The 14,850-nt window shown below is 49.9% G+C and overlaps 1 protein-coding gene and 1 long non-coding RNA gene across 2 annotated transcripts in view; one reads left to right on the top strand and one right to left on the bottom strand.

Annotated features, from left to right (window-relative positions):
- Positions 1–8,129: 8,129 nt before the first annotated feature.
- On the bottom strand, positions 8,130–10,226 carry LOC119471149. Its single transcript, XR_005200152.1, has 2 exons — positions 10,141–10,226; positions 8,130–8,721 (listed from the first exon to the last, which is right to left on the bottom strand). It is a non-coding gene; the product is annotated as an uncharacterized LOC119471149 (long non-coding RNA).
- Positions 10,133–14,850, top strand: part of DYNC1H1 (dynein cytoplasmic 1 heavy chain 1) — an 88,130-nt gene continuing 83,412 nt past the window's right edge. The window contains exon 1 of the mRNA XM_017528090.1: positions 10,133–10,542. Coding sequence (XP_017383579.1) covers positions 10,287–10,542 — 256 coding nt within the window. The 5' untranslated portion in view covers positions 10,133–10,286. The remainder of the gene's footprint in view (positions 10,543–14,850) is intronic.

The following is a 14,850-nucleotide window of genomic DNA, read 5'->3' as shown; positions in this document are numbered from 1 at the left end:
TTTTTTAATGATCGCCATTCTAACTGGCGTGAGATGGTATCTCAATGTGGTTTTGATTTGCATTTCTCTAATGACCAGTGATGATGAGCATTTTTTCATATGTTCGTTGGCCTCATAAATCTCTTCTTTTGAAAAGTGTCTGTTCATATCCTTCATCCACTTTTGAATGGTTTTGTTTTTTTTTTCTTGTAAATCTGCTTTGGTTCTTTGTAGATTTTGGATGTAAGTCCTTTGTCAGATGGGTAGATTGCAAAAATTTTTTCCCATTCTGTTGGTGGCCGGTTAACTCTAATGATTGTTTCTTTTGCTGTGCAGAAGCTCTTAAGTTTAATTAGATCCCATTTGTCTATTTTGGTCTTTGTTGCCATTGCTTTTGGTGTTTTAGTCATGAAGTCCTTGCCTACACCTATGTCCTGAATGATTTTGTCTAGGTTTTCTTCTAGGGTTTTTATGGTGTTAGGTCTTGTGTTTAAACCTTTAATCCACCTGGAGTTAATTTTAGTGTAAGGAAGCGGTCTAGTTTCAGCTTTCTGCCCATGGCTAACCAGTTTGCTCAACACCATTTATTAAACAGGGAATCCTTTCCCCAGTGCTTGTTTTTGTCAGGTTTGTCAAATATCGGATGGTTTTAGATGTATGGCATTACTTCCAAAGCCTCTGTTCTGTTCCATTAGTCTATAGCTCTGTTTTGGTACCAGTACCATGCTGTTTGATTACTGTCGCCTTGTAGTATAGTTTGAAGTCACGTAGCATGACGCCTCCAGCTTTGTTCTTTTTGCTTAAGATTTTCTTGGCTATACAGGCTGTCTTTTGGTTCCATATGAAGTTTAAAGTGGTTTTTTCCAGTTACATGAAGAAGGTTGATGGTAGCTTGATGAGGATAGTGTTGAATGTACAAATTACTTTGGGCAGTATGGCCATTTTCGAGATATTGATTCTTCCTAACCATGAGCATGGAATGTTTTTCCATCTGCTTGTGTCCTCCCTTATTTCCTTGAGCAGTGATTTGTAGTTCTCTTTGAAGAGTTCCTTCACATCCTTTGTTAGTTGTATGCTCACGTTTTTTAAAAGTTTACAATTTGTGTTGGGCCGCATGCAAGCCGCAAGTTGGACAAGCTGTCTCTGGGTGGTTCCAGGCCTCCCTCCTGGCCCAGCTGGCCAGGCAGATGGAGGAGATTCTGCTGCTGCCTCTCCAGCAGTCCTGGGTGGAAAGGTCTTATGGAATTAAAGGAAGTGGCTAGTTAATACCTGCTAGCGCCAGCTCCGCGCAGGGCCCAGCCCCTTGTGCCAGGACAGCGGCAGCCGCGGGCACCGAGCGCTGGTGGGGGTCCTGGGCGAGCTCTCAGCATCCCAGCCCTCTGCACTGGAAGCTGCTGCGCTCGTGGAGGTTCAGGAGAGAGGGAAGGCGCGCTAGAGGATTCCCAGCCCGTCAGCACGGGGAAAATGGAAGGAGAGGACCCGGCCCATGCCCCCTGGTGGCTCAAAGGCTCTAGACCCAGTCAGCTTCTGGGTTCGAACCCTCTTCCGTCTCCTGCTATCTTTGAGACTTCAGCAAGCTACCGACTGCCTTTTCCAAAGCTGTTCCCTGCCCTTCTTCACATTGCAGAGTTAACCCATCTGGTGGAGCTGGGGGCACTGGAGGAAGCCGTTAGAAACTGCCAGAAGCTGCCGGCGGGTGCATGGTGAGGACGCAGGCCTCTCCCTCCAGTAATGGGCGTGCCCGCTAATCCTCTGTCCAGAGTGTGCAACAGGCCGGTGTCCGACCACGCTCCCAGTCCACGGTTCCACGAGTCCAGGCTGGCACATCCCAGGATTCAGTTTCAGGGTTCTGCCCCTTCCTGAGTCAGCTCAAGTGCAGCAGGGACAGGCCCTGTTAGGAAGAACGTGCCGGCCCATGCCATCTGTCACACCAGTATCCGTGCAAGAAAAGCATCAAGCCTTTTTTTGTCTTTCTTCTTTTGAGACAGGGTCTCACTCTGTCACCTGGGCTGGTGTGGTGTGATCAGGGCTCACTGAAGCCTTGACCTCTCAGTGCCCAAGCAGTCCTCCCAGCTCAGCCTCCCAGGTGGCTGGGACCACAGGCCCTTGCCACCATGTCCAGCTAATTTTTTTTTTTAAGACAAAGCTTCCCTCTTGTTGCCCAGGCCGGAGTGCAATGGTGCAATCTCAGCTCACGACAACCTCCACCTCCCTGGTTCAAGTGATTCTCCTGCCTCAGCCTCTGGAGTAGCCGGGATTACAGGCATGCACCACCACACCCAGCTAATTTTGTATTTTTCGTAGAGACGGGGTTTCTCCATGTTGGTCAGGCTGGTCTCGAACTCCCAACCTCAGGTTCACCTGCCTTGACCTCCCAAAGTGCCGGGATTACAGGCGCGGGCCACCGCGCCCAGCCATGTGCCCAGCTAATTTTTTTGTAGAGACGGGGTTTCACTTTGTTGCCCCAACTGGTCTCAAGGGACTCTCTCTCCTCAGCCTCCCTAAGTTGCTAGGATTACAGGCCTAAGCCATTGTGCCTTTGTTTAAAAGCCCAAGCTTTTAAACAAAGTTAATTTTATTCAGAAGTCTTACTGAAGCCGGGAGGCTGACGAGTACAGGCCAGGAGAAGTCTTTGAGAGAGGTTTTGTCAGAATGCTCCAGAACGTCGTTTCAGGTCATAGCTTATATCCAGGTAGTGGAGATTTAGTGCATGCAAAAATCACATCAAAGTCTGGGCACAAGAGTACATCTGGTTATAAGCCAGGCGCAGCGGCTCACACTTGGAATCCCAGAACTTTGAGAGGCTGAGGCAGGTAGATCACTTGAAGTCAGGAGTTCAAGACCAGCCTGGCCAACATGGTGAAACCCTGTCTCTACTAAAAATACAAAAATTAGGCCGAGCTCAGTGGCTCATGCCTGTAATCCCAGCACTTTGAGAGGCCCAGGTGGGCAGATCACAAGGTCAGGAGTTCGAAATCAGCCTGGCCCATATGGTGAAACCCTGTCTCTACTAAAAATACAAAAATTAGCCGGGCGTGGTGGCAGGCACCTGTAATCCCAGCTACTCAGGAGGCTGAGGCAGGAGAGTCACCTGAAACCAGAAGGTGGAGGTTGCAGTGAGCCAAGATCACACCACTGCACTTCGGCCTGGGTGAAAGAGTGAAACTCTGTCTCAAAAACAAAAATACATTAGCAGGCTGTGGTGGCACACACCATAGACCCAGCTACTCAGGAGGCTGAGGCAGGAGGATTGCTTGAATCTGGGAGATGGAGGTTGCAATGAGCTGAGATTGCATGACTGCACTCCAGCCTGGGTGACAGAGTAAAATTCTGTCTCAAAAAATATAAAAATAAATAAAGAGTACGTCTGGTTACAGATTGTAGAGTTATGATCACATCGGGTTATAATCACCACTAACCCTGTCTTATGTGTAGGAGAAGACAAGGCTAGGGTCATTTATCTTTGAAGGAACATATTGACTTAAGCAAGACACGTAGGCTGTGTGCTCTGTCCCATTATGTCTTCAGAGCATCTTTCCAGAGAGCTGCACGTGGTCACAGAGGCAGGGCTTTGTGAAATTATGTTGGCAAGCAGAAATGGGCACGCAGGCTTCTTGTGCTGCTGCTTCATCTCACACGAGGTACTCTGGCACCCTGGTCCCACACCGCTCCTGCTGCTCCTGGCCTCAGTGGGGAGGAGGGCCTCTTCGGCCAGCCTGCCTGGGGTTCTGTCACCCGAGTGCCAGCTCCCACTTCCCCAGCACTGCTCTCTAGGGGCCAGTGGGTAGCAGACCCGCTCACCTGCCTCTCCTCACCCCAGCCTGGAGAGTCCTCCTGCGGCCCCGTCACCTCCTGCTTCTCCGGCACGCTCTACCTACATGGGAGATTCGAACTTTCCCCTTTCTCCCCTCTCGAGGACTTGGACTTTAGGGGAAGAAAACCAAAAGCCTAAAAGACCGAGAGGTACCTTCTACTTTCAGTCCTAGAACAACAGACCAGGGTAGGCTCCTGCATGAACAGGGAGAAAAGGTGAAATGGAGGGAAAAAGTCAGTCAGTATAGACAGGCCCAGCTTTGCAAGGCTCCCATCTATACGCACAAGTTTTCCTTACCACAGCTCAGTTCAATAACACCAGTCTCCAAACAACACAGTTGAAGTCCCAGTTACCGTGGTAAATTACCCATGAGTAATTGAATAAAGCACCAGCTTTGCTGCAGCTCTTCAGTCCACAAATCACTACATCATAAATGACAGAAGCGTGTCATGCTCATGACTGTGGGTCACTCACATCATTGACCCACAGAGATGAATGTGCGATAAAGAAATAAAATGTGATAACCCTGGAGGGGACATTCCAAGCAAATATAAGTGCGGTCATAGAGGAAACAGCCATGGGAGGGAACGTGGACGCTGCCACTGACCAGGGGCTCCAGCAGTGCAGCCAGAGGGCGGCCTGTCCACATAAATAAGAAGGATGACGATGTTCCAGGGGGTGTGATACCAGCAAGAAACCTCACGTGAAAGGAACTCTGGAAGATATCTTGCAACACTGCAAGTGCAAAGGATGTAATGTTGGAAGCTGATCCAACTAGAAAGGAGCATGGCAACTCCCCAGGGCCCAGAGAAGATGCTCAGCCTGGGCCAGGCTTGGTGACTCCCGCCTGTAATTCCAACACTGTGGGAGGCCAAGGCAGGTGGATCACTTGAGGTCAGGAGTTCGAAACCAGCTTGGCCAACATGGTGAAACACTCTCTCTCCTAAAAATATTTAAAAAAAATTAGTCAGGCATGGTGGCGCACATCTGTAATCCCAGCTACTCAAGTGATAATCCCTGCTGAGGCAGGACAATCACTTGAACCTGGGAGGCAAAGGTTGCCATGAGCCAAGGTCCTGCCACTGCACTCCAGCCTGGATGGCAGACTGAGGCCTTGTCTCAAAAAAACAGAAATTATCAGTGTTTCTAATGTTTTAAGTTAGAATGTACTAAATCAATATTTAGTTTACTATTTTTTTTTTTTTTTTTTTTGAGACGGAGTTTCGCTCTTATTACCCAGGCTGGAGTGCAATGGCGCGATCTCGGCTCACCGCAACCTCCGCCTCCTGGGTTCAGGCAATTCTCCTGCCTCAGCCTCCTGAGTAGCTGGGATTACAGGCACGCACCACCATGCCCAGCTAATTTTTTGTAGTTTTTAGTAGAGATGGGGTTTCACCATGTTGACCAGGACGGTCTCGATCTCTTGACCTCGTGATCCACCCGCCTCGGCCTCCCAAAGTGCTGGGATTACAGGCTTGAGCCACCGCGCCCGGCCCTAGTTTACTATTTTTAAAAAAAATAAGAGACAGAGTCTCTGTCACCCAGACTGGAGTGCAGTGGTGCAATCTTGACTCACTGTAACCTCACACTTCTAGTCTCAAGCAGTCCTCCTGCCTCAGCCTCCCAAAGGGCTGGGGCTGCAGGCGTGAGCCACCATGCCCAGCCAATAAGGACAGAGAAGACTTCAACACTTTCAACCAACATGGCCTAATTGACATTTCTTAGAACACTCCACCACCAACAGCAGAACACTGCCTTCTAAGGTTGGGAGTCAAGGCATAGCTGTACTGAAAATCCAAGGAAGCCTTGGCCGGATGTAGAGGCTCATGCTTGTAATCCCAGCACTCTGGGAGGCTGAGGCAGGAGGATCCTCGAGCCCAGGAGTTTGAGACCAGCCTGAGCAACATGGCAGAACCTCATCTCTACAAAAAATAACAACAAACAAACAAAAATTGCCTAGGTGTGGTGGCCTGTGACTGTAGTCCCAGCTACTCAGGAGGCTGAGGTGGGAGGATCGCCTGAGGCCGAGAGGGCGGTCCAGGCTGCAGTGAGCCATGATCGTGCCACTGCACTCGAACTTGAGTGACAGAGTAAGATCCTGTCTCAAAAAAAAAAAAAGAAAACAGAAAATCCAAGGCTAGAGGAGCCCTGGGGAGGGCATGTTGATAGAACATAAAGCAGCCTGAGGGCCAGGCCTGGAGCCCTTCAACCTTTAGAGGTGGGGAAGAGCGGGGTCCAGCAGAGGAGACTGAGAAGGAACCTTGGTGATGAGGAGGATCTGGAGAGCGTGGCTGCCGGAGGCCAGGGGAAGCCGGTGTTCAGAGAAGGAGGGCGTGCGGCCGCATCGATGTGTCCACGGGTCAAGCAAGATGAGGACTGGTCCCTGGATTTGGCCACGTGGAAGCCACTGATGACCTTGCCTAGAGTGCCTGCCCAGGAATGTGGGGATGGGGTGGGAAGGGCAAGCCCACCTATGCTTATTCTCAAGGAGTTTTGCTGGAAAGGGCAGCGAGGCGGTGGAGAGGTGCTGGCAGTGGGCTACAGAAGGGCTTCCTTTTTTCCATTTTAAAGAAGGGATAGAATAGCTTGGACATCAGTGGAGTCAATCTGGGAGGGAGAGAGAACATCTGGGAGCGAGGGGAGAATTTCAGAGGTGACACCCTGAGAGGAGATGGGGCCCAGCACACCCCAGGGAGTAGTGCCCCTGGCTGGGGACACTGATAGGCTTTGGTAAGAGAAGGGGCCACACATCGCCAGAGGGAAGGGCCAGAGCGGTGTCAGAGGTTTTGAGGGTCTGTAGGCAGCCTGGGTTAATCCAGGGGATCAGGAGAGCCAGATGGGAATTGTCTGCCCAGGCAGAGACAAGCTTCACTAATGTCTTCCCTGTGGGCAGTGGGGTGCAGGCTGGCATTTTCCTTCTGGTCATTGTCATTACTTGTTCGGTGACCTTGGATAAGCAATCCAGGTGACCTTGGGAAGGTGAGCCTCATGGCGTCACCAGGATGGATGGGCAGCAGGATGGGGAGGGGGGCCCCCAGTAAGCAGAAAAAAATTCCATGTGACGTGTCCTCCTCTGCCACTAGACGGCGACAAGAGACTGTTCTGTTCTCACCATGTGCCTCAAACGCCAACCTGCTGGGGTCAAAGCCTCCAGGAACTGCAAGTGGCTAAAGCCTCACCCTGAGGCTCACCTGACAAAGCATCAAGACAGAAAGGGCGTGGGTCCCGGAATGAGCTGCATCAGAAAGCGTCCTGTAGCCTTTCCAACCCTGTGAAGTCCAGCCCTGCCCTCCAGCAGCACCCTGACAGCTCCAGAGATGGGGCCAGGAAGGTCCTGGTCCACGGCGCACCCCAAGTCCCCACAGCCACCGCGGCGCCCCTTCCTCGGGGTAAGGCATTGGTTTCACTCCCTCCAACCAAGCCCGTGCTTTGGTCCAGGCCCTGCTGGCACTGAGAATCCCGAGAAGCTTTGAACTTCCTGCTCTCATAAGTGGGGATGAATGAATGAAAGAATGAATGAACCCAAGATGGAAGTTCTTCTTTAAAATTTATTATTATTATTATTATTATTATTATTATTAGTGGCGGGGTCTCACTGTGTCGCCCAGGCAGGAGTGCAGTAGCAAGAACACAGCTCACTGCAGCCTCGACCTCCACCTCAGCTGTTTGAGTAGGGGGGACCAAGGGTGTGCACCACCACACCTGGCCCAGCATGGAGTTTTCAGGGAGCGGAGGGGGATCCTGGGCACAGAGCCCAAAAGTGCTGGGCCAGCAGGGGTTCCTCTGAGGGGCTGGTGCTGCCTGAGGGTTGGGAGAGGGAGGGGAAGGATGATATGAGACTGGGCATCCAACTTGGGACTTGGGCGTGAGGAGACCCTGTGTATGGTATTTTTAAGGGAAGGGTGGGAAGGGACAGGATCTCATCCATGAGACAGTACGTCACGGATTTCCGATCGGATATGAGTGCCCTGCCAGCCACCATCATCTCACATCCACCCAGAACAAATTCTTTCTCCAGCTTGCCCGGCCCCCTTCCCTGCCCAGAGTCTGTCCAAGCAGATTTTACCACAAACAGGAAAAAGCTGAGGCACCAGAACAAGAGGTGGGAGAAACCAGGTTTGGGTGAAGGGCCCTACCCCCACCAGGGTCAGCTGGGAGTGTGCCGGAGTCAGTCCTGTGCCAGAAGGCAGAAAGGGCACCTTGAAAGAAGCTCCCCTCACCCTTGAGCCCTGGCGCAGCGCAGCCAGCCACCCAGGTAATGCACTTAAAGCACTCAGCACACAGTCAGCGGTGACCACTCTTCTCATTATATATTAAATAGAACACACATCTTTCCAGAACAGAAAGCAAGCACGTTTGGTCCATTTACGAATCCTTGTGCACTGGTTGTTCAGGTTCCTTCAGTTCCCATCCACTAAGAAATAACAAAGTTGTTTCATTTTGAGCCTACCCTACAGGGCCGCTGCAGCTTGTTCTCTTGGCCTGGGGCCAGGGTGCAGATGTTTGAGTCCCTTGGATCCCGAGTGGCTGCGACTCCCAGCCTGGTGCTGACTCACGGTGCAGCCGGCATGCATCCTGCCCATCAGCCAGATCCCTGCAGGTTTCTGAGTCTCAGCTGGTACATGACCTATTCAGAGTTCACTGACCTGCACCTAACAGAATTTCCTCTTTGTCCCTCTTTCTATCCTTAAAGGACATGTGAGGGAAACCCTCTGCATGGTGCCTTGCACGCCATGAGCGCTCAGCGCTCGCTGTCAGTGGTGTGTTATTATTATTCATTACTGTTAGGATCATTGCACAAACTCATTGCAGTTGCTTTATTTTTTTTCCGGGAAGATTATTCAGAACTGCTTGGGCACATCATACCAGGGTGGACTGATGGAGGGCAGGAAGATGGGGTATTGATCTGTCCCCTCTTCCACATGCTCCTTAAAGACAAGAATCATCTGATTAGTCTCCATGTTCCAGCAACCCCCTGGGACCCAGCAACCAGTAATTAGGCAAGGAATAAGCTTATTGCATGTTCACAGTTTTTCAAAGATGATTTGGGAGAATCAAATCATACCATCACCATTCCACCAATCAGGACTTAGCACTCTGACAGTGCACTTTGATGTTAAAAAAAAAAAAAAAAAGCCATTGGCTTCCCTCTCTCCACCCAATTTAAGAAAGAAGTTATGAATGTGAACTTTCAAAGGCCAATTACTACCCCTTAGAAGAACCTACGACGTCTAAAGTACAAACATGAGCATCCTGAATTCTGTTTCTTTTATTATTTTACAAAATTTTAAATTTTTAAATATACACAGAGATGAAGTCTCGCTTATTGCTGACCAGACTGGTCTTGAACTTCTGGCCTCAAGCAATCCTCCCATCGCAGCCTCCCAAAATGCTAGGATTACAGGTATGAGCCACTGCACCCAGCTGGCCCTTATATAGTCATGGTGTAGGGGAGGAGGTTGTGGTGGGTCAGAACTAAGGGGAAACTTTGTGGGCAGGCAACCCAGTCCCTGCCTTGTACAGACCCAGATACTGAGGCTCACAGAATGACAATGCCGGCTCTGGGAGGCTGGAGGAGCACCACTGCTGCCCTCAGTAGGTCTCCCTCTTGGTACCCTCAGCGTCCTTGAAGACGGTGATTTTTGTCATTAGGAACCAGATCCCATCACAGCTTGACTTTACCTACAGTGAAGGTGTCATTCCTGGCTTAACCTTATACTGCCCTGAAGGTCCCCTCCCGACCTGTCCCTTTCCAGCCTGGCAAGGGGACCCTCTGAGCACGCCTGTCATCTCCTCCCCCTCTGGAAAGCATCCTCAATTCCCCTGTCTATATCTAATAACACATCTGTCGTGCCTGTATTTTGGTACCTGATATGCATCATTCATTCATTCATTCAATGAGAACATTCAATGAGAGGTTAAGAGCTTAGAACGACGCCGGGCGCAGGCTAAGCGCTCACTAAACGTTAGCTCTCGCCCAAAACATCACTTATTCACTATAAAGTTTCTCGGGCTGTGTGCTATTCGCTGTCTCCACAGCAGTGAAGAAGACAGACGCGGCCCCTGACCACCCGCGCCGAGCCCGGGCGCAGAGCCAGGACGCCGCCCAGCCAGGTTCGCATCTTCAGCACTAGCGGGGCAGAGGCTGCGGGCCCCGCCCAGCGCCGAGACTACAAGTCCCAGAAGGCCGCGCGACGGCGATGCCGAGCCTTCTCCCACGCACGCGCGCCGCCGTGACGCCGAGGCCGCAAGCGGGCGCGGGTGGCTGCGGCCGCGGGCGGGGCGGGGCGGGGCGGGGCGGGGCGGGGCGAGGCGGGCCGGGGCGGGGCCGGCGGGCGGTGACTGACTTTAGGGCGGAGTCGGCTCCCGCTCTCAGTCGGCGGTGGGCTAGCGGACCGTCCAGCTTCCGGCGTCCGTTTCTGTCACTAGCTCGCTGTCTCGCGGAGTCGCGGTCGCCTTCTCATCGCTCCTGGAGGGTCCCGAGCGCGGCGCCATGTCGGAGCCCGGGGGCGGCGGCGGCGAGGACGGCTCGGCCGGCCTGGAGGTGTCGGCGGTGCAGAACGTGGCGGACGTGTCGGTGCTGCAGAAGCACCTGCGCAAGCTGGTGCCGCTGCTGCTGGAGGATGGCGGCGAGGCGCCGGCCGCGCTGGAGGCGGCGCTGGAGGAGAAGAGCGCCCTGGAGCAGATGCGCAAGTTCCTCTCCGACCCGCAGGTCCACACGGTGCTGGTGGAGCGCTCCACCCTCAAAGGTGCGGGGCCGCCAGGGCGGGGTCGGAGGGTCCCCAGGGCCAAGCCCCGCGGAGGGCAGGGCCTGCAGGTCCTCCGGGGCCGCAGATGTCCCCGGGATGGGAGGAGCCCGGCAGCTGCAGATGACCTCGGCGTAGGCTGAGCCCAGCCGGCCAGGTCCCCTGGGCCGCAGACGCCCCGCGGAGGCCGGCGCGGCGCCCGGGGCTCGCCCTCGCCACACCCACTAGTCGGCCCGGAGCCCCCATCGCGCCCCCCTCCTGGTCTCGAGGAGGGGAAAGGGGGCCCCGTCTGCCGTCACCCAAAACAATGGGGTCGCTTTGTCTGCTCGGGCCTCTCAAGATGGCCGAGTTGGGTGGAGACAGCGTCTCCCTGGGCTGAGCGCGGGCGAGGCCGCATCCCGGCCTCCAGTGTCACATGAGCTTTTCGGTTTCGATTTGTGTCCAGGCAAAGCGGACTTCGGGAGGGATGTGTCGGGGGCAGACCCGCGGAGCCGGGGGCAGCCGAAGTTCTGGCTCGGGAGGGGGTCTGGCGTGTCGGAGGGGGCCCGAGCGGGCCGGTGTCCCGGTCCTGCCTTGTGGGGACCCGGAGACCAAGGCCCACAGAGCGACGGTGCCAGTCCTGGGCCTACGAGCATCACTGTTGTAGGTAGATGCTCTCACAGCATCCTTGCTGAACGGGTGTATCCCGATTTTACGCGTGAGGAAACTGAGGCTCAGGTTAAGTGATTCACCCAAGGTCACTAGCTAATCCTAGTCCTGAGACTGGACTGTATCTCAGTTCCCCGTCCACTGCATGTTTTCACTGATCATACCTTATATTTGTTTAATGCTTCGATAATCCTGATGATAACCCTATTTGAGTCTAATTTTACAGATTAAAAAAAAAAAGAAGGATTCAGGTTAGGCACCTAGTTGTGAGGGGAAGAGGCAAGAGTTAGCATATTCCAAATGTTTCTTCAAATAATGACCGCCCAGCAGCAAGGCTACATTCAACTAAGTCTGGGGCTTCCCTGCAGGCAGGCTTTCTCATTGATTGATTACAACCACGTTGTAGCCCATTATAATCACTTTGGGTGTGGCATGTCCATCTAAGAACCCAAGGATGATGTCCAAGTAAATGTTAAGGTTAGCCTCTAGGGTTTGGAGATTGTCTAAAAATGTTTGCCAGCAAGCTTCTTATAATTTCAAAAAACTGTCTGGTTCTGTCAGTAAGACCTGTACTGTCTGCCCCATCCTTAACTCAAACTGTGTTTCTGATAGCTTGTTTCTCTCAAAGGCTATTCTTATTCAGAAGATGCTTCTCTGTAGCCTTGGTGTCTGCCAGAGATTAGCAGAGTGTAAAAGAATTTTTTTTCTCTTATATCCACATGGAATATTGAAGGCAAATAAACCATCTGAGCATATTTAAAGTACTGATGTTGTTGAAGGTTGTTTACTGTGATGTTTGGGGTTATTTATTCCTGAATGGAAGCCACAAAGAGTTAAAAAAAAAAATTAACTCATCTACTCTTTTTTTTTTTTTTCCCCAAAGAACATATGTAGTCATTGTAGAAAATGCAGTATACAGCTGAAGTAAAAGTCACTGGGAATTCTTTGACCCAGATGTAATCACTGTCAGCCTTTTGGTCTGTGTCTTTCTGGTCATTTTTCAATGCATATTCATTTTATTGAAATACATTTTGATCTGCATTTTTAAAGTTACTGTATTTTCGGTAGCTTGACCATGGCTAATCCTTGACATTTTTATTGCATGGTTTATGTATTGGGGTCAGATTTTTTTTTTTTTTTTTTTTTTTTTTTTTTTTTTTTTTTTTTTTTTTTTTTTTTTTTTTTTTTTTTTTTTTTTACCATGGGTCACCATTTCTTTTTATGGAAAAAAAAATTTAAGTTTTATGTTTTGCTTCTAGAGTGATCACCAGTAATTTGCTTTGTCCAGGCATCTTAAAATTGAACATTGCTAAAATTATTAGGGTGGGGGGGACTGTATTGATGTGGCACACTATCTAGTATAAATCTCTGTATTTTTTTATGGGAACACTTTATCCTTTCAGCAAAACAAATATGCAGGTATCCAAATCTTGGCTCCATAATGACTTGCACTTTTGAAACTTGGCTAAGGAATGAGACCATGTAAAATTGAAATCCTACCTCATTCCTGTATTTATAAAAATCCTTGAAGTAGTTCTACCAATTCAACCTGTCTGTAATTTATTTTTCACTTACAAAAATCTAAGGAAAGATTTTAAAATTAATGCAATCCTATGCTATACGGCCTATTTGTCTTATTAGCAGCCTGGCTACTCGGGGACACGTTGGGTGTAAGTACAGACCCAGGACTTTTGGTAGGAGGGCTTTCTAATCAGTGGCTTTTATGAGTTAGCATTGGCATTTGTACATTTAATCAAATGTGTGTATCCAGTCGTTAATTACAGTGAAAGGTAGGCTTGCATTAATATAGAAAACATTTATTTAATAGACAGTAGTACTTTTATTTATTTTATTTCTTCCCCCCACCCTTTTTTTTTTTAATGGAAGGAGGTATCCAAACACTTGTAATTGCATATGGAAACTTTTTTCTTTCTTTCTTTCTTTTTTTATTGAGACAGATCTGTCGCCCAGGCTAGAGTATAGTGGCGCTATCTCGGCTCATTGCCACCTTGACTTTCTGGGCTCCAAATTCATTTTCTAATTTTTTTAATTCTTATTTTTATTTTTTTTTTAGAATGAAAAAGGGTCCCCCCCCTCCCTTTTTTTTTGAGATGCAGTCTTGTTCTGTTTCCCAGGCTGGAGTGCAGTAGCACCATCTCAGCTCACTGCAACCTCCGCCCCCCAGGTTCTGAGTTCAAGCAAATCTCCTGCCTCTGCCTCCCGAGTAGCTGGGATTACAGGCTCCTGCCACCATGTCTGGCTAGTTTTTGTATTTTTAGTAGAGACAAGGTTTCACCATGTTGGCCAGGCTGGTCTCAAACTCCTGACGTCAGGTGATCTGTCCCCATCAGCCTCCCAAAGTGCTGGGATTACAGGCCTGAGCCACCATGCCTGGCTTTTTTGTGTTGGGTTGTTTTTTTTTTTTTTTTGAGACTGAGTTTCGTCTTGTTGCCCAGACTGGAGTTTGTGATCTCAGCTCACCACAACCTCTGCCTCCTGGGTTCAAGCGATTCTCCTGCCTCAGCCTCCCGAGTAGCTGGGAATTACAGGCGTGTGTCATCACACCTGGCTAATTTTTTGTATTTTCAGTAGAGACAGGGTTTCACCATGTTGGACAGGCTAGTGATCTGCCCACCTTGGCCTCCCAAAGTGCTGGCATTACAGATGTGAGGCACCATGTCCAGCCAAATATAGAAACATTTTTATGTGAAGCTATATATTTTGTTTGTTTGTTTTAGCTACCCCAGCTAGCTGTAAACTTTTGTTGTTAAAGTACAGCATTGAGCTAGGTGCAGTGGCTCACACCTGTAATCCCAGCACTTTGAGAGACCAAGGCAGGAAGATCACTTGAGGCCAGGAGTTCAAGACCAGCCTGGGCAACATAGCAAGACCCTATCCACAGAAAATTTAAAGATAAGCCAGGCATGGTGTTACATGCCTGTAGTGCCAGCTCCTTGAGAAGATTGCACGAGCCCAGGATTTTGACCCTATGGTGAACTAGGATCACACCACTTTGCCTCAGCCTTGGCAACAGAGTGAGTCCTATCTCTAAAATAAATAAAGTACAGCATTACTCAAATTATAGCATAAATATTGTGAATTTAACAACTTACCTTGATAGGAATTGGAGAGTCTGTGGGAAAGGGAATGTTAACTTATAGCTTCTCATTTTAAAAAGAGAAATCTTTCTGAAGTTCCTGGCCCGTAGGAAATTATCTTCCTCATAGTATACTTACAGTATGGTGACAAAACAGGTGCTCATTACTTAACTAGCCATTTTATGTTAGCGACGTTTTTGTAGAATCTTTTACTTCAGGTACCATTTTTTGGTTGTATGTTATCCCCGTTGGGTGGCGTATGCGTCAGTTCGCAGCTGATGGAACTGCTGGCTCCATGACTTGTCTGTGCTCTCCAGCTTGTTAATGACCTATCTGGAATCAGGTGCTAGGTTGGTTGGTCTGTATGAGCGTATGTGGTTTTGGTGGGGTTTTTTTGTTTCTTTTTGGTGGGGAGAGGGTTTTGTTTTGTTTTTTTTTGAGACAGGGTCTTACTCTGTTGCCCAGGGAGGAGTGCAGTGGCACAATCACGGCTCATTGCCACCTCAACATCCTGGGCTCCCAGTTCATAGTCTAAATTTTTTTTTTTTTTTTTTTTTTTTTTTTT

The sequence above is a fragment of the Cebus imitator genome, unplaced genomic scaffold (genome assembly GCF_001604975.1).
Source record: "Cebus imitator isolate Cc_AM_T3 unplaced genomic scaffold, Cebus_imitator-1.0 Scaffold52, whole genome shotgun sequence".
Taxonomy (NCBI): domain Eukaryota; kingdom Metazoa; phylum Chordata; class Mammalia; order Primates; family Cebidae; genus Cebus; species Cebus imitator.
The sequence above is the reverse complement of the archived record's forward strand: the minus strand, read 5'-3'. Positions and strand labels throughout refer to the sequence as shown.